This window comes from Hemitrygon akajei, chromosome 12 (assembly GCF_048418815.1).
Source record: "Hemitrygon akajei chromosome 12, sHemAka1.3, whole genome shotgun sequence".
Taxonomy (NCBI): domain Eukaryota; kingdom Metazoa; phylum Chordata; class Chondrichthyes; order Myliobatiformes; family Dasyatidae; genus Hemitrygon; species Hemitrygon akajei.
The window spans coordinates 68,026,202-68,050,193 of record NC_133135.1 but is presented as its reverse complement, the minus strand read 5'-3'; the positions used below and the strand labels follow the sequence as shown (position 1 = coordinate 68,050,193).

At 42.9% G+C, this 23,992-nt stretch overlaps 1 protein-coding gene across 1 annotated transcript in view; it reads left to right on the top strand.

Moving 5' to 3' along the window:
* Positions 1 to 14,876: 14,876 nt before the first annotated feature.
* fam151a (family with sequence similarity 151 member A) overlaps positions 14,877 to 23,992 on the top strand; it is a 33,824-nt gene continuing 24,708 nt past the window's right edge. The window contains exon 1 of the mRNA XM_073063376.1: positions 14,877 to 15,176. Within this exon, the coding sequence (XP_072919477.1) occupies positions 14,939 to 15,176 (238 nt within the window). The 5' untranslated portion in view covers positions 14,877 to 14,938. The remainder of the gene's footprint in view (positions 15,177 to 23,992) is intronic.

Here is a 23,992-nt window from a genome sequence, read left to right as displayed (position 1 = left end):
CAATCAAGTATTCACTCATCTATATATAGACATACATAAAGTTGGGAAGTAGTGAGACCAGTAAGTTTCCTTTCACTGATAAAGTCAGTTGGAAAACCAAGAAGATTGAAATCATGCATTACAGTAGATGATTGTAAGACACTTACTGTAAGACATGTAGTTGGTCTTGATAATACACATTGTTTCATGATTATAACACATTGTTTTCTCAGAAAGAGAAAATTCATTTTCTTAAGTAATTGAGATTAAGTTCTGAAAATGTCATGAGAATTAATTGCTTTAACAATTTCATGCTTTTATCCTCAATGAAATATCTCACAATTTGCCATTTCTCAAACCTTCTCAAGTCCAGCAAACATTCAAGATCCACATACTATTTATATGATCCCTATGGATCATAGGACACAGCACTGAGGAACTGCCAGACAACTCTTCATGGCTGAGGCAGTCTATGGAAGTAAAGCCAGGTATTTCCTGTGCGTCCTCCAAACCCTTCACCCCAACCTTGGTGGTTATGTCTTCAGCCATCCACACCTTAAACTTTAGACTAACTTCCCCAAATCCCTCCATCTGATTTAAACACTCATCAAACCCCACCAAGTTACTGTTCTTCTGTTTTGCCATGAACTGTATGTTGTTGACAGAAAATGCTGGAAATACTCAGCCTGTCACACCTAATTTGTTGGAAGCGGAACAGAGTTGATGTTCAGTTTGAAGAACTTTTGTCAGAACTGTGAAGGAAATGAACCTCATAGGGATGCAGAGCGATGGTGGAGGGGTGTCTATGAAAGGGTAAACAGCTGATCACGAGGATAAACTGAACAGCTTATGGAGTGAATGGGAGCAGTTAGATTGTAAGAACATGGAGATTGCAAAATTTCAGAGTAGGAAGACATTCCTGAGAGGTCAGACTGGGCATGTCTTCCCTGCTCAGGGTGTAAAAGAAAATAAACACGCTGAACCAACTTTACAGACAGACAACTAATACGGATGGAAATCAAGTTATGGTTTGGGAGATGTCCTGACGAAGGGTCTCGGCCCGAAACGTCGACAGCACTCCTCACTATAGATGCTGCCTGGCCTGCTGTGTTCCACCAGCATTTTGTGTGTGTTGTTGTTTGAATTTCCAGCATCTGCAGATTTCCTCGTGTTTGCTCTATGGTTTGGGAGAAATACTTTAAGATTGAAGACCCTTTGTTAGAATGGCCAAAGGGTCTCCAACCCGAATTGTAACCTCTGTTCCTCTTCGCAGGTGTTGCCTGACCTGCTGAATGATTCCAACATTTTCTAGGGTCTTAATATGTTGATATGAGTTAAGGCTCTAAAGCTCCAATAGTGACCATGAGAGATCAATATTCAGGATGACACATAGAGCAACTGTGAAGGAGTCAAGACACACCACGTATTTTCATCGGTGTGACATGGTTTTAGTTTTGCATCAACTGAGGGGGTTACTTTTCTAAAAGCACGGTGATTACAAGTAAACCTCCAACTGCATTTGGCTGGCAATTCTCTTTATGGTTTTATTACCTGAAGGGATCTCTACATTAATGGAAAATAAAATCCGGTGGAGAAACGTTTTGCCTTCAGTGGCGAGAGAATGTGCAATATGGATGGACAGTGTACAAAGAATCATACTGTAAGTAGGAAGGCAAAAAAAATGGCCCCAAAACATATGGTTTGATTTCTGTGCAAAGAAATCAAAATTTATTTCCATCAAGCAGGGATTAAGTATTTGGGAGAGTGGTCTTTGAGCCTGTTTGAACTGCGATTTAATACAGGAAGTAGAACTGGGGATTTTTTATATTGAATTGCTCATTGTTAAAGCTCATACCAATAGAGACATTAATAAATGTAAAAGGGACTTGGATGCAGTGAAATAGAGCTCAACGTATATATAGTTTAACATTACGCCTGAGAGGCCAGGACAGACAGTGTAGCTTCAGTTGACAAGTTTCTCTTTTTTTGCAGCAGGGAAGGTGATAGTTGTTGAACAAGATAAGTAGGGAGATAAAGTAGAAACTAACGCAGTCTGAATGAGCTTGAAGAACCAAAATCCATGCATTTAAACTCTGGCTCCAAGTCTTGCAAACAATGAAATGTGCAAAGTTAAAAATTAGCCCAGTAGGGACACGGACCGCGAAGTAGAGTACAAAACCTCCTTATGGATTCAAAATACACAATTAATTTAATACACATGCTGAAGAAAATCCCAACCAAACACAGAAATCAGAAATACAGGGAATACTCGAGCACATCCGCGGATAGAGGAATGGGGCAATGTTTCATGATGACTTGTCATCTTGCTGTCTTGAATAGAGTCACTGATTTCAATAATGTTCCGTGATTTACTCCATAGAATTCATAGGGAAAATCATATGAATTACCTTTTGTTAAGTTTATTCACTGTTCAAAAACTCTATGGAGCTCCCTCCCTTCCCTTTGTTACTTTCTTGTAATGCTGAAATATTCATTTGTCCACTTATTACCTATTGGTTTGGTGATCTCCACACCTGTGCCAGCCTCAAACATCTTTGAGCTGGAAACGGAACATCAGATTTAGTCTGACAAATACACTGTACAGACTGAGAAAAGGGGTATTTGAAAATCAAGACCCTGGGTCTAGGGTTCAAATTTCCTGTCATCCTTGCCCACTGTCTATTTCTGAGGCTTGCCATGCACAACAGAGGCACCTCAAGGCACAGGAAAGATGCAACCAATCCTATTTATGTAAAATCCACCATAATATCTGACAAGATCATTAATCCAACATCAATGCCCTCTTCCAGGTCAACTTCGATAATATTGACACTCTGTCAGCTCCACTGGACTGACCATACCATTCACAAGCCCAACACTAAACTCCTTAGGCACTTTATTCCAGCTCTGGCAAGGGAAGTGTTCATCACACGTTCAGGGAAAATGTTCAAGAATGTGCTCAAGATCGCCTCGGAAAAAATGACTTCGAAGAAACCCTTACCCAGCACTGCTTGAAGTTGAGGAGTAAGCATTCCAGATGGTATTGAGAACATTAGGTCCATGCACCAGAACCACACAGAGGTCCACTGTAAATGGTGGAAATAGCACACCCTGTTACAACTTATCCACTTGCCACCCAGCGTCGGCAATCCATGTGGTAGTTTACCTTCTCTACAAGTGCCTTATCAGTAACTCAGAACTCACTGAAGCAAATCATTTTCCAAGGAACTATCCAAGAAGACGGGCGTTCCGATTTGCACTTGTACTCCTCCTGTTGTATAGTAAGAGTAAATACATAAAAAACATCATGAAAATAGGATCAGCTAAGAAACTATTAACATCAAAATGGAAGGAAATCATTTTGAGGACTGGGTGATAGCAACGTGAAAATGTAATTTTCTTTGAGGGTTTATTCTAAAACCGTTAATAGCATTGTGAGAAGATGGTTATTATTCTTCTCCATTGAATTACTACAGAACTGGTGTGTATGTGTGAGATAGGGAATTCCCTTGGTCTTATTCACGAACAGTGCAGTGAAAAAAACATTACTGTACATGTCAGGAAGGCACATAAGTTGTGAGAAGAAATTGGAAGTGAAAACATTCCAAATGTACCGTGGCTTGTCTCTTGTAATGATACAACACTCAAAGCTGGGAGATCAGCTATGAAACTGAGTTGTTGTATTGCATTATTTCAATGGCAGATATTGCATTCAGTTATAAAAAACAACTTTGATTAGATATCTGATTTTCTTAAGGATGGAGGAGGACAGTCTTACTTAGTACATGTATTATCAAGGCAGATTGGAATGTATTTTTGGATAATCCCCAGCATTTTTTAAAAAACATCTTCAGTCATCTAAATTATTGGCTTGACTTTTGTGCCGTGTGATAAGATCCCTGCTCTTACTTGTACAGATCTCCCATTGTCAACTAACTGCAATGAGCCAGCTCCATGGTCTCCATGGTTGTTTTGGCAATAGAAACAGGGGGCACAGAATGAATCCTTGTCATAAAAATACTAAACCAGTACTGTCACGTGACCAATATGGCTTAACCAGCCATGAAACCTATCAAAATCCATGAATATTTCAAAACACTCCTGACATATAAAAGCATTTCAAAGTTATTAAATAAAAGCATTACAAATAACTTCCACTGCTTAAAAACATTTAAAGGGTCTTAAAATAACATCCTTAAACTAACTTAACTAAATCAAAATGTAAATTACCCACTGTGTACTTTAATTCTGAACAACTGTACCTCCCCTAAGAAATCAATGGACATTGTTCCCGTGTCAGATCCAAACTGATGTGTAAATTCTAAGGGTGAATGATGAAGAACTGCCACAAATTCGCACTCCACTACTGACTTCCGTGATGACTACTACTTCAGAGCACCATCAACACGTTGCTGGTGGCCAATTGCCAGCAAGTTAGAGATTTACACCTCTGGAGATGTCGACACAAATCTCAAGTAAGGTGCATTTACAAGAGAAAGTACTGATTGTTCCATGCAGAATTTCCTTTTAAATTCCTGGCTAAGGTAACTTCAATCAATAAATATCTCAGTTTCACCATGGTTTTTCCTGCTACTGACTTGTTGCCACTGAACTTACTATGATAGCTGTTTATGCAACCGCACGTACTGAAGTTGAAGAGTCAGGTATTCACAGATCTAATGAATACCTATCACTACAACAGAAACTGATAATGCAACACCATCTAGATTGTACTGTGTTCAGTCACTTTGGGTCAAACACTTTCAAAGGAAGTATGGCTGGAAGTTTACTTTATATGTAAGTTAATTTCTTTCCTTGGGGGTGGCGGGGTAGAGGTATGTCTCCGGTCAGACATGTCACAAGACTGGTTTGTGTGGATATCATTACAATACTGTTCTGCTGAAAAATGTTTCTAGTACAGACCAATCAGAATAACCGGACAGAAATGGCCCCTTACAGATCACCTCATCCACGGCAACCACGATGACTATTTATGCCATCATGCCCAAGTAGCCATCCAGATGCCTTTGATACATTGTATTTGTATCTGTCCCCCACCACCTTCACCGGCAGCTCATCCCAGATATTCAACACACTCGGTGTGAAAAACTAACCCCTCAGATCTCCTTTAAATTTCCCCTGTTCTCCCGTACACTTGTGCCCTCTAGTTCTAGATACCCCTTCCCCTGGGAAAAAAATACTCTATTCGCCTATCAATATTCCTCATAATTTTAAAAACATTTATAGATCCACAGGCTTCTACATCCCATTGAGCATCAACTCAGACCATCCAGTCTCTCTCCCATCCTGCACCATCCTGGGGAATCTCCTTTGCACTCAATATTGCTACTCCATCCTTTCTGAAAAGTGCCAAACAGAACTGTACCCAAATGCAGTCTAATCAATGTTTCATACAACTGCAAAAGGAGTCCCAATTCTTATACCCTAATATGTCACAGAACCACAATCAGCTTTTGTTACACCTAAACTACCTAAACTAGAGACTTAAATCCTTCATAGAAAGCAAATATGGAAGAAAAGAGAGAATTTGTAGTAGAATGAATTAGAGACATTTTCCACCATTTCAACCCCTAAAGCTTCACTCTGCAACTGCAGTAATTCTATGCGCCCTACGACAAGTCTGATCCAGTCTTTCTCAGATCAACATGACTTCTCCTACAAGTCACATGAACATTGCATGCTAACGTGACAGAGTAAAATTTCGTGAGGTTTGGCTCTGACCCTGGCAATGAGACAGAAATGGTATGTTTTAGCATGTTTGTCATCTGAATTTTAACTCATGGAAATTGATTAATTCGTATTGATAGGCAGCTGTCGGTAATAACAATCTACTACTATTATTGTGCCATCTAGGTGGCCAGCAAACGTCAAGGCCATTGTTAGCATCATGTTTTAACTTCTCAAATGATTAACATCTTCATATCATTTCATTTGGAACAGATTGTTATATTATGCATAATATGTCACAGTGTACAATCTATTCAAAGCTGAGGGGATACATTAGTAGGCGCAAATATTAAGCTGTGGGCAAATATTTATTAGAGTGAAACACTTCTGCAAAAAGAAACTATATCTTCAAATTTATTGAAGTGAGAGTGTGACTGATTCTGTTATTGTGCTCAGATAAGCACTGAAAGGTCAGGGATAGCATAGCATTAGAATCAAATTTGCCCTCTACTTGCACAATGTAGACAGAGATCCTTTGGTCCAATGAGTCCGCACTGAACACAGGGCTCAGTCCGGATTCCGCATTTGGCTCTTATCTTCAAATCCCCACCTCTGCAGGTACCTATCCGAGTGCTTCATAAATAGTACTATTATTCCTGGCTCAACCACTTCCTTCAGCAGTTCAGTCCATGCAATCACTCAGATTGCCCCCAGATCCCTTTTTACATCTTTCCTCTCTTATCCTACTTAGCCTGTCATGTCTCTGCTAACTTTCATAAAGAAAACTGTGCAACGAATGCCAGCCCAGGTGTTCACAGGTAGCTTCATCTGTTCTGTGTAGACTGTATTGCGCCTTGGTCTGAGAAATGAGATCATTTCACCTAACAATGCATCATCAAGGTAGGTTGCTGCAAATGTCATGAAAGTTTGCTTATGACACTGAAAAGAGGAACAGTGGAACTTCAAAGTGTTGTTAATTTAATCTAAAAACAAATTCTATAACAAGGCAATATATTGTTCCCTTTACTTATGATTTTACTTTGAGTGTAGTATGTAATTTCCTCAGTCCCGTACAGTGCGCATTTTGTTGAATACTGCAATATGACCAGCAGATGGGGCTGTTGTCACAATTCACATTATTCCTGGATCCGTACATTTGGATCCTAACTAACTGACTCACATGATCGTCATTTTTTTATAATTGTTTATGTTCAATTTACTATCTGATTGCATTTAATGCTCAGTGTGATAATTATTTAACTCATTATGTTGCAAATGGGTATCTCTGAGGACTGAAGTAACACTCACGGACCAAGAGGCAATAAGCGAAGCAACACACACAAAAGTGGATTTTTGTGCGTTGGGGAAGATATAAAGGCAAGTGGGTGTGATGACGGATCAAAGGCAGAGAATTAGTCACAACGCACGTGAAACATGAATGCTTTAATCAGCCTCAAGTCTCTCATCCATCACAGAACGTGGGTGAGTCATTCACTGCAGATGATTACAATGTCAGCATAGAGCAAGGAATTAAACAGACCCATTCACTTCAGCAGTACGCTCCTGTATACATTAATTAGGAAGGAGACAGAAATATAAATTGCCTGTTCTCCCTCTGCTGTTATCTACACCCACTGATTCACACAGTTCTTGCTATTCAGGCAAAATGATTACATGAGTCCATTTTAAATGTTTCCTTTATAATGAAGAGATTTTTAATCTCTACAATGAGTAGAAAATGATGCTACATCTGAGTGTAACCAAGCTAAACGTCTAACCAGAGCATCAGTTTGTCAAAAATTACTTCAGTGGTCACTCTTGCCCCCAGACAAGTACCCAGCCAATCTCTGCCACCAGGTCTTTGTATTCTTAACGCACAACCTATTATTAGACAGAGTTGCAGATTTCACTAGCTCTCCTCTCTCAGTGTGGGAGTGAACCCTTTGCTCAAGGTCAATTCCTGATTTATCATGGGATCAGGAATTTCTACCTGAAATGCATGTGGTGAACTACATATAACTGTCTGGACACATCCCCTGCTGACTGCTCCTGTGGCTCCTCCCACAGACCCCCTGCTGACTGCTCCTGTGGCTCCTCCCACAGACCCCTGCTGACTGCTCCTGTGGCTCCTCCCACAGACCCCTGCTGACTGCTCCTGTGGCTCCTCCCACAGACCCCCGCTGACTGCTCCTGTGGCTCCTCCCACAGACCCCCTGCTGACTGCTCCTGTGGCTCCTCCCACAGACCCCCTGCTGACTGCTCCTGTGACTCCTCCCACAGACCCCTGCTGACTGCTCCTGTGGCTCCTCCCACAGACCCCCGCTGACTGCTCCTGTGGCTCCTCCCACAGACCCCCTGCTGACTGCTCCTGTGGCTCCTCCCACAGACCCCTGCTGACTGCTCCTGTGGCTCCTCCCACAGACCCCTGCTGACTGCTCCTGTGGCTCCTCCCACAGACCCTGCTGACTGCTCCTGTGGCTCCTCCCACAGACCCTGCTGACTGCTCCTGTGGCCCCTCCCACAGACCCCTGCTGACTGCTCCTGTGGCTCCTCCCACAGACCCCTGCTGACTGCTCCTGTGGCTCCTCCCACTGACCCCTGTATAAAGGCGATTGAGCCCTGAGCCCGGCCCTCAGTCTCCAGGATGTAGTATGGTGGTCAACTACTGCTTGTTCTTTCTTCCAGTCAATAAAAGCTGATATCTCGCCTTCACGTCTCAGAGAGAGTTATTGATGGTGCATCAATGCAGGAAGAGGTGTTGGAATAAAGTAGCATCATTAAAGGTGATCAGATATCAGGACAAAAATCCATTCTAGGAAACTACCAAAAGCTACTGGCAGACTGAAAGAAGACAGTGCAGTTACATTTAGGGTTATTAAGTTATTACTAAACAGTGGTAAAATAGTAGCAGATGTTGTGGAAATATTCCAGGTTATTGGAAATACCTCTATTATTCAGATTGGATATTCAATATTCCCAAAACATTTATATACAGTGTTTACCAGACCAAAGCACAGATAATCTTCACCCTATTCAGTTCACATTCCCATTCCATCCACTCATTCATTCTATGTTACCACTCTTCACTCTCTGTAAATATTAACAAAGCTGATCTCCTCAGCCCCAGTAGGCACTGTCACTCTTCCCCCCCACACTGTTGGTTCACACTGTCCTCCCCCTCAGCTGCCGCTGTCACTCCTGCCCTCACCCCCTCAGATCACACTGTCAGTCTCCTCATTCCCTCTTCACTCACCACTGTCACTTTTATCTGCTCCCTCACAATTCCCACTGCTGTGTTTCTCTCCTCGCTGACACTCACCACTCAACCCACAGAACATGCATGACTTTGGCTTATTGCAAGTAAGCCAACAATGTTTTTCACCTTTCCAAACCTAAAGTCTGGTTCTAAAGCATTTACTTATGATTCATCCTTATCTTTTGCATTCTCCTCTGCTTCCTTCAGTGTAAGCGATCCTTGTCTTTTCGACTTCCCCTCATAATTTAAAAGGTTTTGGTCGGAGTATTTGTGTTACATACACATCATATACAGCCCTGAGATTCTTTCTCCTGTGGGCATACTCAGCAAATCAATAGCGCCTAGCAACTTTAGTAACCCATAAGAAATTGATCAGTTTAGGGTGCTGAGTGAATCGATGATGGGTGGCGGCATATTCGACATCACACGATTTCAGGGCAAAGAGTACCAGACATAACACCGTATTTTGGATCATTTCTTGGAGGTGCTGCTGTGTTGACCTCCACTTATTGGGTGAGTTGCAGATGATGTTGAACTAGTGCAAGTTAACAGTTATCAACATGAAAGTTTTGGCTCAACTCTAACTAGCTCATTATGTCCTGATAGACAACTTAAATGAGGAAATTCAGAAAGCCTCTGGAACATAGACAAACTTACTTCACATGTCTAAAACCACAAACTGCAGACCTTTAACACAGTGCTCTCTGCCCTTCAAGCCTGTGTTCCCACCATTTTATTTTGCTGCTGTAAACATTCCCTCTGCTCCTCAGGGATCAACTTTATCATGGCGAGAATCAACCTTATTCACCACCTACATTTACAGGTATTAGGAAGTTGCTGTTGTGAGTTGGTGCTACATACAACAACAACAAAAATTCAACAATTATATAGAATAACAAATTGTATAAAAATAAACACAGAAATATAGATATGGAATAAAATGTGCATAAATATATAAATATCAGCATCTATTTATGATTTCAAGTTCCTGGGTTTCAAGATCTCTGAGGATCTAACCTGGTCCCAACATATCAATGCAGTTATAAAGAAGGCAAGACAGTGATTATGCTTCATTAGGAGTTTGAAGAGATTTGGCATATCAACAAATACACTCAAAAACTTCTATAGATGTACTGTGGAGAGCATTCTGACAGGTTGCATCACTGTCTGGTATGGAGGGGCTACTGCACAGGACCGAAAGAAGCTGCAGAGGGTTGTAAATCTAGTCAGCTCCATCTTGGGTACCAGCCTCCGAATTACCCAGGACATCTTTAGGGAGTGGTGTCTCAGAAAGGCAGAGTCCATTATTAATGACCTCCAGCACCCAGGGCATGTCCTTTTCTCACTGTAGGAGATTCGGAAGTCTGAAGGCATACAACCAGCAATTCAAGAACAGCTTCTTCCACTCTGCCATCTGATTCCTAAATGAACATTGAACCCATGACCACAACTTCACCTTTTAATATACAATTTATTTACTTTTTGCATGATTTTAATCTATTCAATATGTACGCTATAATTGACTTAGTTTTTTTCCCTCTTCTTCTAGATTATGTATTGCATTGAACTGCTGCTGCTAGGTTAACAAATTTCATGAAACATGCCGGTGATAATAAACCTGATTCTGATGTAAACAGCATTATAAAGAGTGGGTGAAAGTGGTTACGGTGAAAAGGGTGAAAGTGGTTACGGTGCCGTGCAGTGACTGAGATAATAGTTTGTTGTATGTAGCACCAACTCACAACAGCAACTTCCTAATACCTGTAAATGTAGGTGGTGAATAAGGTTGGTTCTTGCCATGATAAAGTTGATCCCTGAGGATCAGAGGGAATGTTTACAGCAGCAAAATAAAATGGTGAGAACACAGGCTTGAAGGGCAGAGAGCACTGTGTTAAAGGTCTGTAGTTTGTGGTTTTAGACATGTGAAGTAAGTCTGTCAATGTTCCAGGGCTTTCTGATTTCCTCCTTTAAGTTGTCTATCAGGACATAATAGAGGGGGTGGTGTGGGGTAACTAGAATGGTTGATCAGATTAACTGCCTGTGGGTAGAAAATTTTAACTTCTTTCCATAGATGTGTCTTGTGGTTTCCAGCATTTTCTTAGAACCTGTTAGGGTCCGGTCCAGAGCCCGCCTTCTGGGTCTTGCTCCGGTCCGTGGACTCCGGACTCCGGGCCTTGCAGCCAGCCCTCCTGTCACCCAGAGCCATTGGATCATCTTGGCTTAAGGAGGTACACCTGTCGCCTATTAGGGGGCAGGTGTTTATAAGGGGCTCGGGGACTGATCCTGGGTGGGATGGGACCGGACCTGCATCCGTTCTGTCCAGTTGGGCTTGTTCCCCTGCTTCTCTTGTATATGCACTGGTCCCGCAGTTCCGCCTTGCCCGCGCTGTCACGCTGTCGGTTGCCTTTCCCAATTTACCGGTGTATCACGGTAGTCCTGTTGCTCATGCTGGATCCAGCTCCCTTCTGTTCCTTCGCCTCTGTCGGGGAAGTCAGGCCATCGCCATTACCCCTCGGGTGGTTCTGTCCCTTGCCTCCATTGGGTAAGCCAGGCCGTCACCGTTACCCCTCAGGTGGTTCTGCCCCTTCCTGTCCCTTGCCTCCATTGGGTAAGCCAGGCCGTCACCGTTACCCCTCAGGTGGTTCTGCCCCTTCCTGTCCCTTGCCCCCATTGGGTAAGCCTGGCTGTCACCGTTACCTCTCGGGTGGTTCTGTCCCTTGCCCCTGCTGGGTAAGCCAGGCCATTGCCATTACCCTATGGGTAGGTTCTGCCCCTTCCTGCCCCTGGCCTCCGTCGGGGAAGCCAGGCTGTCTGCCATTGCCTGGCGGAGGGACTCCGTTCCCTTCCTACCCCTCACCTCAGATGGGTTGTACCCCACACCTGCCCAGGTGTCTGCGCCTTGCCCAGGCCTCCGTGCTTCTGCCTGGGAGGTGGCCCTGCCCGGGATCCATGCGGCCCACCCTGAGGACTCGGACCCTTTCCACCCATTGCTCCCTACGGGTTGTGCCCGCATCTGCCCAGGGTTCCGTGTCTTGCCCAGGCCTCCGTGTTCCTGCCTGGGAGGCGGCCCTGCCCAGGAGTTATGCGCCCACCCCAGGGGGCTCTCCTGCCCGCCACAAACTCCGGGATCCTCCTGCCTTGCCTGATCTCAGGGATCCCCCTGCCCCGCCTGCATTACCCCTTGCATGCCATGGCATCCCCATCCTGTCCTACCCCTAGTACTTCAGTGCCTGCGTCCTGCATTTGGGTCCATTCCATGTCCACTCCTGCTAGAACCATAGAACATTACAGCAGAGAAACAGGCCTTTTGGCCCTTCTTGGCTGTGCTGAACCATTTTTCTGCCTAGTCCCACTGACCTGCACCTGGACCATATCCCTCCATACACCTCTCATCCATGTACCTGTCCAAGGTTTTCTTAAATGTTAAAAGTGACCACTTCATCTAGCAGCTCATTCCACATTTCCACCACTCTGTGTGAAGAAGCCCCCCCCCCAATGTTCCCTTTAAACTTTTCCCCCTTCACCCTTAACCCATGTCCTCTGTTTTTTTTTCTCCACTAACCTCAGTGGAAAAAGTCTGCTTGCTATCTATACCCATCATAATTATATATACCTCTATCAAATCTTCCCTCATTCTTCTACGCTTCAGGGAATAAAGTCCTAACCTATTCAACCTTTCTCTGGAACTCAGTTTCTCAAGTCCTGGCAACATCCTTGTAAACCTTCTCTGCACTCTTTCAACCTTATTAATATCCTTCCTGTAATTCAGTGACTAAAACTGCACACAATACTCCAAATTCGGCCTCACCAATGCCTTATACAACCTCACCATAACATTCCAACTCTTGTACTCAGTACTTTGATTTATAAAGGCCAATGTACCAAAAGCTCTCTTTACTACCCTAGCTACCTGTGATGCCACTTTTAGGGAATTTTGTATCTGTATTCCCAGATTTTGTTATTTGGCTAATAACAAAAACATCAACATTTAACTATAGTGTTAAATGGGCAGTGAATATGTTGATGGAATGTTTACTATATGGACCAGTCTGACTGTGAAGGCTTCTCCAAACATTGTTGCAACCCAAAGAGCGGTTGACCATCCAATGCTATACCTGTCTGTCTAGGTACCGTATCCGATGCGGACACTGGTGACCATGGTTTTCCTTACAGATCTATCCCTCATACTTTGGATGACTTCCATTTCCTCACTGTGTAGCCACCTGGCTTGGCTTTTGATGTACATAAGCCGAGGTCCCCTCGATCTTTCCAGAGAGTTTGAGTTTTGCTAGTTCATCTTTCCGCATGATGTGTCCTAGGAATCTGAGCTGTCTTTCTCTTATTGTTGGTGTGAGTGACCTAACTGCTTGGATGAAGAACTTCTTCATTTGATGTGTGTGTAGTCCGTGATATTTTTAATATTCTCCTGTAGAGCCATAATTCAGCTGCTTCTAGTCTCTTTTCCATTGCTGGGGAAATGGTCCAGTATTCACTTCCATAAGTCAGGATAGAATGAATGTAGCACTGCAGTATTCTGCTTTTAGTGTACATGCTCATCCTTCTGTCTGTTAATGTGGTCTTCACTTTCTGGAAATATAGTAAAGGAGGTAAAAAAAATCTTTCAGCAGCAGCTAACCTTTTGCAACCAATGCTACAGATGTGGTAGCTGCTTTGTTTAACCCAAGCAAGTGTGCAATGTTTCAGAAAGTTCCTTGGAGTCCCCAACAGTGTAGCAGAGTAATGATTTGCTGGCTGGAGCTCATCAGCTAGCCCCTATCCAGAAACCGGTCAAAGCTCAGATACATCTGATAACTCGCAGGTCGAATTGGTGGTGAGGAAGACAAACGCAATGTTAGCATTCATTTTGAGAGGGCTAGAATGTAATGTTGAGGCTCTAAAATTTGCTTTGGCGAGGCTTCACTTGGAGTATTGTGAGCAGCTTTAGGACCCTTATCTAAAAAGGATGTGCTGACATTGGAGAGGGTTCAGAGGAGGTTCACGTGAATGATTGCGGGAAGGAAAGGGCACTGGTATGAGGAGTGCTTGGTGTCACTCAGTCTCAGAATTTGAGGGAGTCCATTAAGAGCACAGATGAGGAGGAATCTGTGAAATCTGTTGCTACGGGCACCTGTGGAGGCCAGGTCATTGGGTGTATTTAAGGCATAAGTTGATAGGTTCTGGATTTGTCAGGTCGTGAACTGTTGCGGAGAGAAGGCAGGAAATCAGGGTTGAAAGGGAAAGCGGATCAGCAATGATGAAATGGTGGTGGAGACTCGATGGGCCAAATGGCCTCATTTGCTCCTTTGCCTTGTTGACAGCAGCAAAACGGAGCAGGGGATTATTATCGAGAGAATCCAGGGTCTCTGCCTGGAGAACTGAAAGCCATCAGAGATCTCAGACTCCCTCTGGCGATTGTCTGTCGGGTTGTGTGTTCGCGGGGTTCGCTGCTCGCACACCCACCCCTTTCCCGAAGCACGGAATCTCACTGATCGCCGCGTCTCCGCTCTCCCGTCCGGGAGCGGGGTCGCATGCTCTCGTACCCTCACCAGGGTCTAAACTCGTCTCAGCGTGGGGAAAAGTGTCTCAAGGCACCAAACCTTTCATGATGGGGTTGTTTCCCCTTTAATTTCATTTTTTTAAACTTTGTGGTGGGGCGTGTTTTTCATCGACTGTCTGTGTGTGAGAGGGAGTGTTGGTGAGATTGGCTGCAGGATGTTTGAGTGGAGCCTGTCTCCGGTAAACTTTGCTGTCGCTGAGATCAATGCCCCACTCCGGTGGGCACTGCTACCCCCTCGTCATAATAATTCACTGACACGCAAATTCCCCCTCAGAATCATTAAACATTTCTTTTCTGCGCCCGTGCTGTTTTGAACAACCCCTACCAATCCCCTTCGGTCCATAATGCTGGAGTTGTTATTCCGCGGGGATTTATTGTGTAATGAATGGGTGAACTTGACTCTTGACCTTTGGAAGCAGGAACCGGGCGGATCCGAGTTGCCAGTCCCGGGACGGAATATGCCGCCCCGTCCCCCGTCCCCCGCCTCCTGGCTGAGTAAAGGTCGCCTCGCAGTGGCAGGCAGCTGTGTGAATGCCGCGATGTCGTCGGACGGAGAGATTCAATACAAAGGCGAGAAACGAAATCCGGCCGCCAGCCGGCGCTGGAAGCTGATAGCCGGCCTCTCCCTTAGCCTGTTGGTCGTTGCTTACTTCGGACTGGTGGGGTACTTCGCTGGCTACAGAAGCTTCTATTCGGGTAAGAGCTAGCCTGTTGTCCCAGGGAGTTCCCGCGCCCAGCCTTGTTCCCAGAGCCTCAAGAGCAGTCAGTATCCGGTGACTGGCAAGACTAGATCTTTCGAAGCACCACAGGTAACGGGTCTCGGTCTGAAACGTGGACTGTCCATTTGGTATTTTTATTGGTTTATTATTGTCACATGTACCGAGCTGCACTTAAAAAAAAGTCCTGCAGACTTCATACAGATCAAATAATTACATAGTGCATTGATGTAGAACAAGATGAAACAATAGCCATGAGAACAAATTGTAAACGCCAGTGTGGTAGGAGAGAAACATAAAAGTGCAAGATTTAACTAGGTAGACTGTGAGGTCAAGAGTCCATCTGATTGTACTGCGGAACTGTTCGGTTGCCTTATTACAGCGGGATGGAAGCTGCCCTTTAGCCTTGTGCTTTCAGGCTTCGTATCTTCTACCCGATGGGAGAGGGGGAAAGAGAAAATGTCAGGGTGGCTGATTTACTGAAGCAGCGAGAAGAGTAGACAAAGCTGAGGCTCTTCACGGAAGCTGTGTGGCCCAGAGTTCCTCAGCAGTTTGTTTTTCTTGTTCCAGATTCCAACAGCTGCTGCCCCTTGGGTCTCTCTTTCTTCCATTTACCTGATGATGTGGGTGTCCATGGTCAGTGAGGGGTGAAAGACCGAGACCTCAGCTGTTATTCATAGAGGCGATCAGGGTGCCAAGTACCCCTCTGGAAAAACTGCTTTTCATTACCTTTTCACAAACTGGAGAAGATATCCAGATGCTGGAAATCCAAGCAACACACACAAATTGCTGGAGGAACTCAGTAGACCAGGCAGCGTCAATGGAAAAGAGTACAGTCGAGGTCTTGGGCCAAGACCCCATGGGAATGCATACCTACCTCCCCTCCCCCACCTTTTAACTTTACCCCTCAACTTTTTTTTCCAGCCCTGCTGAAGGATCTCGGCCTGAAATGTGGACTGTACTCTTTTCCTGCCTGGCCTGCTGAGTTCCTCCTGCATTTTGTGTGTGTTGCTTTCATTACCTTGTGTACACCGACAGATCTGCAAAGTTTGTCACCCGCACATGCTGGCTCTCTGTGCAGAGTTACACAGATTAGCTCTGGCACACAAATATTCACACACGTACATACACAATTAGAGAGGATCTACATACATGGACGTACATACAGTCTCATTTTCTCACAGACAATCAGCTACAAACATCTCAGCCCAGTGAGCATGTAGAATCTGAGGTGCATGTACACAATGTCACGTTAACCAACATGTAGTCATAGAGTTACACACAAAGTATACTCTACGTGCATGAAAAGTGGTCAAACTGTGTGCTTGCTGAATTATTTTTATACACTAGCTGTGAATGGAACAAAATGAGTTTGAGTGGTGTATAATTACAGAGTACGAGACAAAAATATATCGGTGCTGGGGCGACCAATTTGCAGGCACCAGCATTCATTCCAGATATGTAGCTGAAACAAATGTTAATTACCAAGTAACTAACATCAGCGTCCTCCACCCCTCTGAGGCTCGGGTGTATTGGGATAATGTTCTACTTGCCATGGTGTGTTAGACTTGACGATAACGTGTTGGGAGATCTTGTCCCTACTTGTCAACATTGTAGCAGAGATTGACGAGATGTTGATTGTCTATCTGTTTAGCCCCCTGTAGACAATAGGCTACTAGAAGAAAATACAACGCAGTCATCCTGTGCTGAGAATGCCTTGTCTATACAGTTCAGTACTACACTGACTTCAAAAAGCCTTTTAACTTCCAACCGGCCAACAAGGAAAGACGTTCTGCTGAAGACATTTCAGCAGCTAGGGACTAAATGAAATAGAACCAAGAAGGTAATAATTCCTGGATTGTTGCCTAAACCATGTGCAAATTGGCACAGGGTTAATATGACTAGAGAGTTAAATGCATGGTTCAAAGATTGGTGTGAATGATGGACTCCATCCTAACTGGGATCAGGACCCTAGTGAGCTGCATAACTAGAGCTTTAAACTAAATAGTAAGGGGGTGGTATGGATAAAGTAAATGGGAGGGAGAGGTTACTACAGTCTCCAGAATAAAGAATAACACAAAAGTTTAGGAAGAGAACAGAATTTATCTTCAGGCAACATGGGAGACAAAACTGAAAAGGGTGGTGAACACAGGGCTGAGGGTGTTAGATTTGAATTCACACAGTATATGAAATAAGGTAAATTATCTTGTAGTGCAGTTAGAAATTAGCAAGTATCACGTTGTGGGCATCATAGATTTGTGGTTGAAAGAAGATCATAGCTGGGAATTTAGCATCCAAGGATATGCATTGTATTGAAAGGACAAGCAGGTGAACAGAGGGGGTAGGGTGGCTTTGTTGATTAAAAAATTATATTATAATCATCGCTTAAATTAGCTACAACAGTAGTGGCATCCTATTAGTAATTATTTTTGAGTTAAATTGAATCTTATTTAGTATTTGCAGAATGTAGACCATCATAAGTATGTAACCCCTGGGTCGTCTCAGGCATCGCTCAAACTCGTTCTAGTCTAGGGGGAGCAGCCTTCGGCCCCGCCAAACTGAGTAATCAGCTGGTGTGGATGCTGTGTGATGTCCCCGCCTCGCCCAAAAAAACAGACAGTACACCTTATGCGATTAAATGAGTACAATTTATAAAGATTACTATAACTAAGCGATTACTAACGATACAGTATATATGAAGAAGAAAAAAAAAGAAAAGGCGCCAAACTTATCAAAGTCCAAACCACTTCATGCACAATCGTTGGAGCTCAATTACTGAAGTCTTCTGGCATTTGATCCCCTCCGAACTCCTCGACCCGCCTCCTGGGGCCACACGGTGGTCGACCAGACGCTCCACACTCCTCTGTCTCCTCCCATCACCGAAAACCTTGGGCCGGGGACCCCCGCTCGGGGTCCGTTCCATCGCCCAGCTTCCAGCATCCCGTCCTCTCTCTCTCACTCCATCGCGCCGACTCCCCAAAATCCCCGCCAACAATCAGTTTACAGTCCCAAACAAGCTTCCAGCACTTATCATAACAAAGACGCTAGCATTCCTACTATTAACACAGGCGCCAGCATTCCTACTTTTAACAAAACAAAGATGCCATTTTGATTACATACACAGTAACAAAGAAAAAGAAACCCCCCGTTACAAGTATAACCTAATTTTAAACATCATTTTATCTTGACATTTAAAGCGATATTGCACTGTGGATAATGCAAGCTTGTTCAAATGTTCCAGAAGGGAAGGCAACAGTAAAGAGGGAAGTGTAGGCTCGTTAGCCTGACGTCTGTTATTTGGGGAATGGTGGAATCTGTTATTAACTAAGGCCATTTAGAAAACTGCAGTACAATCAAGTAACATCAACCTGTGTGATGAACTTTATTAGAGTACTTTGAGAATATAACAAACAAAAACAGGAACAGTTTGAATTTAGATTTCCAGAGAGCAGTCAACGAGGTGTCACCTATCAAGATATTGCACAGTTGTGATTACATATTAGTGCAGATAGATGATCAACTAATGAACAGAAAACAAAGAATGAAGGTAATTGGCCACTTTCAGTTTGGTAAGGTATAATGAGTGACGTGTCCAAAATCAGTGCTGGAGCTTCAGGTATATACAGTCTACATTAATGACTATAAGTTTAATTCACTGATGGTGTATAGATAAGTGTCTGCCAGAGTAGATATAGAGACTTTAAATAGAAAATCAGGTGAAAGTTTGGCAGATGGCATACACTTGAAGAAATGTGAAGTTATCTCCTTTGGTGGAAACATTTGAAAAACAGAATATGTGATCTCCAAGATAGTTTGTTGGTTTATAGAGAAGGCAAGAAATATGACGAATAGGCAGAAAACTGGTGTATAGATCAGAATTTTATTGACCAACAGAGCAGGTTTGAAGAGTTATATGACACAAACAAAACATTTTTCATCTGATAGTTGTCTAGTCAAAGCCCCTTCAGTCTTTCAAATGTAGCCTATTGGTGCTTTATGCCATTGACATTCTATGTATGAGGAAAATTTGCTATTTGGAAAAACAAAATCTCAATGTATACCACATGACAGAATTCCAGTCTCAATCAACAAGGATAATTTAGTCAGCTATAACCAATCCAATGTTTTGTTCGGGTAAATAGGGAAATTTCTGGAATGATTTGCCTATGGAAATCCTTGCAAGGAAGGATTTGTTTTGATTTGTTTCAGCTAATAGTTTTGATGATTTCTGAAAAAATATTCAACTTAAAAATCATCTTGTTTGACTTTCAATGTCACCTGACTGAAAGAACACTCTGTTTTATATCATCTAGTAATAAAGTCAGTCGCCACTTTATTATGTACACCTGATCATTAATACAAATATCTAATCAGCCAATCAGGTGGCAGCAACTCAATGCATAAAAGTATGCAGACACGGTCAAGAGGTTCAGTTGTTGTTCAGACCAAACAACAGAATGGGGAAGAAATGTGATCATAGTGACTTTGATTGTGGAATGGTTGTTGGTGCCAGACAGGGTGGTTTGAGTATATCAGAAATAGCTGATCTTCTGAGATTTCACACACAACAATCTCTGGAGTTTACAGAGGATGGTAGAAGAAACCAAAAAAAACGTCTGTGGACAAACATGTCTTGTTAATCAGAGGAGAATGGCCAGACTGATTCAAGAAGACAGGAAGGTGACAGTAACTCAAATACCCACGCGTTACAACAGGAAGCAGAAGAACAGCTCTGAATGCGCAACACATCGAACTTTGAAGTGGATGGGCTACAGCGGCAAAAGAGCACACCGGGTTTCACACTTGTGGCCATTTTATTAGGTACACGCCTGCCCCTAATAAAGCGGCCTGGCATAACCGTTTAGCTCTGCATTGTAGAGTTTAGAAAATGTTAAATTATTTAAGGAAGCAGTAGCAACAGTCTAGGTAGGTTGATAATCAAAGCTGCTGCATGGCAAGAGATGGAATGTCAAACGCCAATGAAACATTACCAGTCAAATTCAAGATGTTCGATAAGCAAAGATATTAAAGGATATGAAAACAAAGTCAGATTCTTGAAGTTAGGTCATGAACCAGCCATGATCTTACTGAAAAGAAAAAAGATTGAAGGGCCTATTCTGAATCTGACATTTTTAATCTTTTAGTTAAGTTTGTATATTTTGTATGTTATTATAAGGATTCTGTTTCACAACAGCTCTAAATGTATTCTCACTATGCTATGTAATGATGTTAACTTGCTTATAATTGAGATAATAGCAAATGTAATATGATTGAAAAATGCGAAGAAATGAATTCCACTAAGATGGTCAAAATGCAACAGATATCTAATGAAGAAGAAGATTTTGTTGGTTGAATTTTCACCCATGAATCAGCAGGATCTAGGCTCATCCACGTGATACCTTGCTCAGTGCTGTTTCTCCCTGCTCTGTTGTTCACACCATTGCACAAATTTAGTATACAGGTAGTTTGGGCGCCATGATAGCGTCGTGGTTAGCGCGACGTTACTACAGCTGGGGGAATTCCAGAGCTTGGAGTTCAGTTTTGGCATTGTTCTTTAAGGAGTCTCGGTACATCCTCCCTGTTGGAGGTGTGGGCTTTCCTCCGGTTTCCACCCACAGTCCGAGGTTGTCGGGTTGCCAGGGCGACCCGACATTCTACCTATGAGGAAAATATGCTATTTGGAATAACAAAATTAGATATTTGCATTAATGATCAGGTGTACATAATAAAGTGGCCACTGACTGTATTACCAGATGATTACTAGATTACTCTTCACTGTTACCGCCAAAGTAAATAAATAAACAAACAAATAGCTCTGCAATAATGCAATATTGCATTCCTAGGAAATCTCAGCTTATAGAAAGCTGCATAATAACAAAACAAGTCGTCGTTGTTTTCAAAGCCCAGACTTCAACAGGTTTCCACGACCATAGTCACATGATAACCAGTGCAGCTCAGGTAATGCAAGTTCTGTCCCGTAATCTGTTAATTGCATAATAACATAACTTGCATGATGATTATGTTTTTAAAGCAGAACTATCTGTTCCTCACTTGATATTCTCCAAAAAAAGAAATGACATCACAATAATCTACAGTGAATTCTGGATAATTGGGTCATTAGTTAATCTGGGCATTTGCTTATCTGGGACAATTCTTAAAGAACAAAAACCAATTGAGAACATAGCCAGGATCCCCTTAGTTTATTTGGGACAGGAAACTTGCTGAATGGATGTGCTTGTGTGGCCATACGACACTACACCATACGAGATATGATGGACAGCCACCAGTAGTATTGGTAGTGTTCTAATTTGTTCTGTATTTCATTTAAATGTATAACTTGTTACTCCATTTGTCTTTATTATACTTTTTTAACAGTTTCCATGAAATCAGCTAATTGAGACAGCTGCTTGACTGGGCCAAAATGTACTGGTCCCGATGTGTCCAAATTAACTGGAATCCAACTGCATTTTTGATTGAGGAGTTAAGGCTACTTAATATCACTTTGAAATGAAATGTAGAAATCATCAACTTTGATGTGTCTTTGCAAGCTTTCTGTTTATGATATTTTGTGAAAGGAACTTTTTTCATTTGCTAGGTTTTTCCACATGGTGCTGGCCTGTACTTGACACAACACTATACCAGAATCAGGTGAAGATTTTTCAAAATAGATCTATCAAACTGACGAAGCAAAAATGTGAGGCTAAGGCTCAGATGGTGGCACATGTGTCTCAGGGTCTGAAAGTCCAGGTCCAAGTCCATTCCAGGAATATCTAGCGGGACACTTAAGTGTAGCACCGCATCTCCTTCAATGGAACTGAATTTCAGGGGCAGAGCACAGCAGATTTTCACTACTGTTTAGCATTATTGACGGGGGACGAACCTCTAGATACCTGTCTGTCAAATGAGCTGTCGTGGTTGCACTGGCTGCCTCAGGTAGATGTGGTGCATCCACTGCTCTCTTCTGCAGCAAGGGGAGTTACCACTGGTGTCACAGTCAATACTTCTCCATCAATTAATGTCACTCAAATTATCAGTTGCTTATTTGAGCTTAATAAAATTTGGCCATGTTACCACAGAACACACCTTTGAAAAATACTTCCTTGGTTGTAGATTGCTTAAGGATGACCGGAGGCTGTGTATGGTGCCTCACAAATGTAAGTCTTTCAAATTAATAGAGGATAAAATTAGCATGTGGGAGTAGCAATCAGAAGGGATGCAACTGAATTTTATGGTGCCAGCCCTTGATTCAGACAGCAGTGATTAAACTCTGTGAATCATGACCTCTCCCTGCATCACCCTTATCTTCTTCTGTCTTTCTCAGACAGCACGTCATGTATTTCCATAATTGTCCTGTAATTATCATCATTACAGAGACCACATAACTCAGAGATCTCTTACTGATGGATTCTCTAAAGTACCACAAATGGTAATCATACTCTTTATTGATTTACACATCTGACAGGGCACTGGCACCAGTTGAGACAACTCCTCTTTGAATTTAGATCTCAATTAGTAGCTGCAGGAAATTATCTAAATTCATCGGATCATCAATTTAGTCCTCACCCACCCTCTCTCTTCCTTAAATTAAAACATAGAAAATGCATTTAATGTTTCAGTTAAGAGACCATTTGTCAGTCTCTTTCCACAGATGATGCCTGAACTACTGAGTGCTTCCAATATTTTTAGTTTTATTTCAGATTTCCAGCATCTACATGTGGTGTTGACTTCCATCTCTTGGTTAATTGACCCCATCCTAAAATCATCTCCCCTTTGCTGGTTTCGTCAAGGGGTGGGTGATGATATCTGAGGTGGTTGCCCTCCATTTTGTGGTAATTTTTTTCACATATATGTCAACAGTGGGTATAAATGAGGCTGCTTAACAATGAAAACCAAAGACTGACTATTTACTTATATCAAGATAAACTTTATTCATAATGAAAAATTTACTGATGTGCAATGCCTTTTCATTCTTGCATTCATAGTTAATGCATTAAGTACTGTTCTATTACTTTCTTAAAACTAATAGCACTGTTGCCACTCATGTGGCCCCTGGGGTGGTGAACTACTGCAATGTGGCTTCCTCATCCAACCCTGTTCTTCCCTGTTCAGTCACAGAAAAAAACCCTATACTGTGATCCTTCCCCACCGGGCCCCTGCTGTGGCTGCACCAAACTTCAGCACAAACTCGTGCAGCCTGGATCGTCCCAGTCGGCAGCATTCCTCCACGGACATCTTGTAAGCAGAGGCTGAAGAGGTTGGATTTCCAGTAAGAACCGTGCCTGGTTTCCTTTCCCGCCTTATACCCTTTGAGTTAGGTTGCTTTGACTGGTTAACTCTTCCTGGAGCTTCGATATGCTCCAACAATTCTATGAGTCTAACCTGCCTACGGAATCACACACCAGAGATTTTGCTAGAGTTCTATAGCCCAGCACCACGTGTTCCTAGCAAAATGTCAAATACGATTTTACGTCTAGTTTTGACACTTGGTTCAATGATTACCTGTTTTCCCAGACTACTAAGCATAAAATCAGTTTCCTTGGTAACTGTTTAGTTGGAGCATCGCTGATTTACTCTGTCTCACGATGAGCTTCCCATGATTCAGACAGGGCAGCTGATGGTATTTGAAGAAGCATTTTCATTCTCGTTGCACTACGACACAGCCAGCAGAACCTCTGCGTTTGCAGTGCCAGGAGCCCAGGATCAATCCTGACCTCGTGAGTCATCTATAATCTCCCCATCACCACGTGAGCTTCCTCCAGTTGCCCTGCTGTCCTCTCACATCCCAAAGATGTGCTG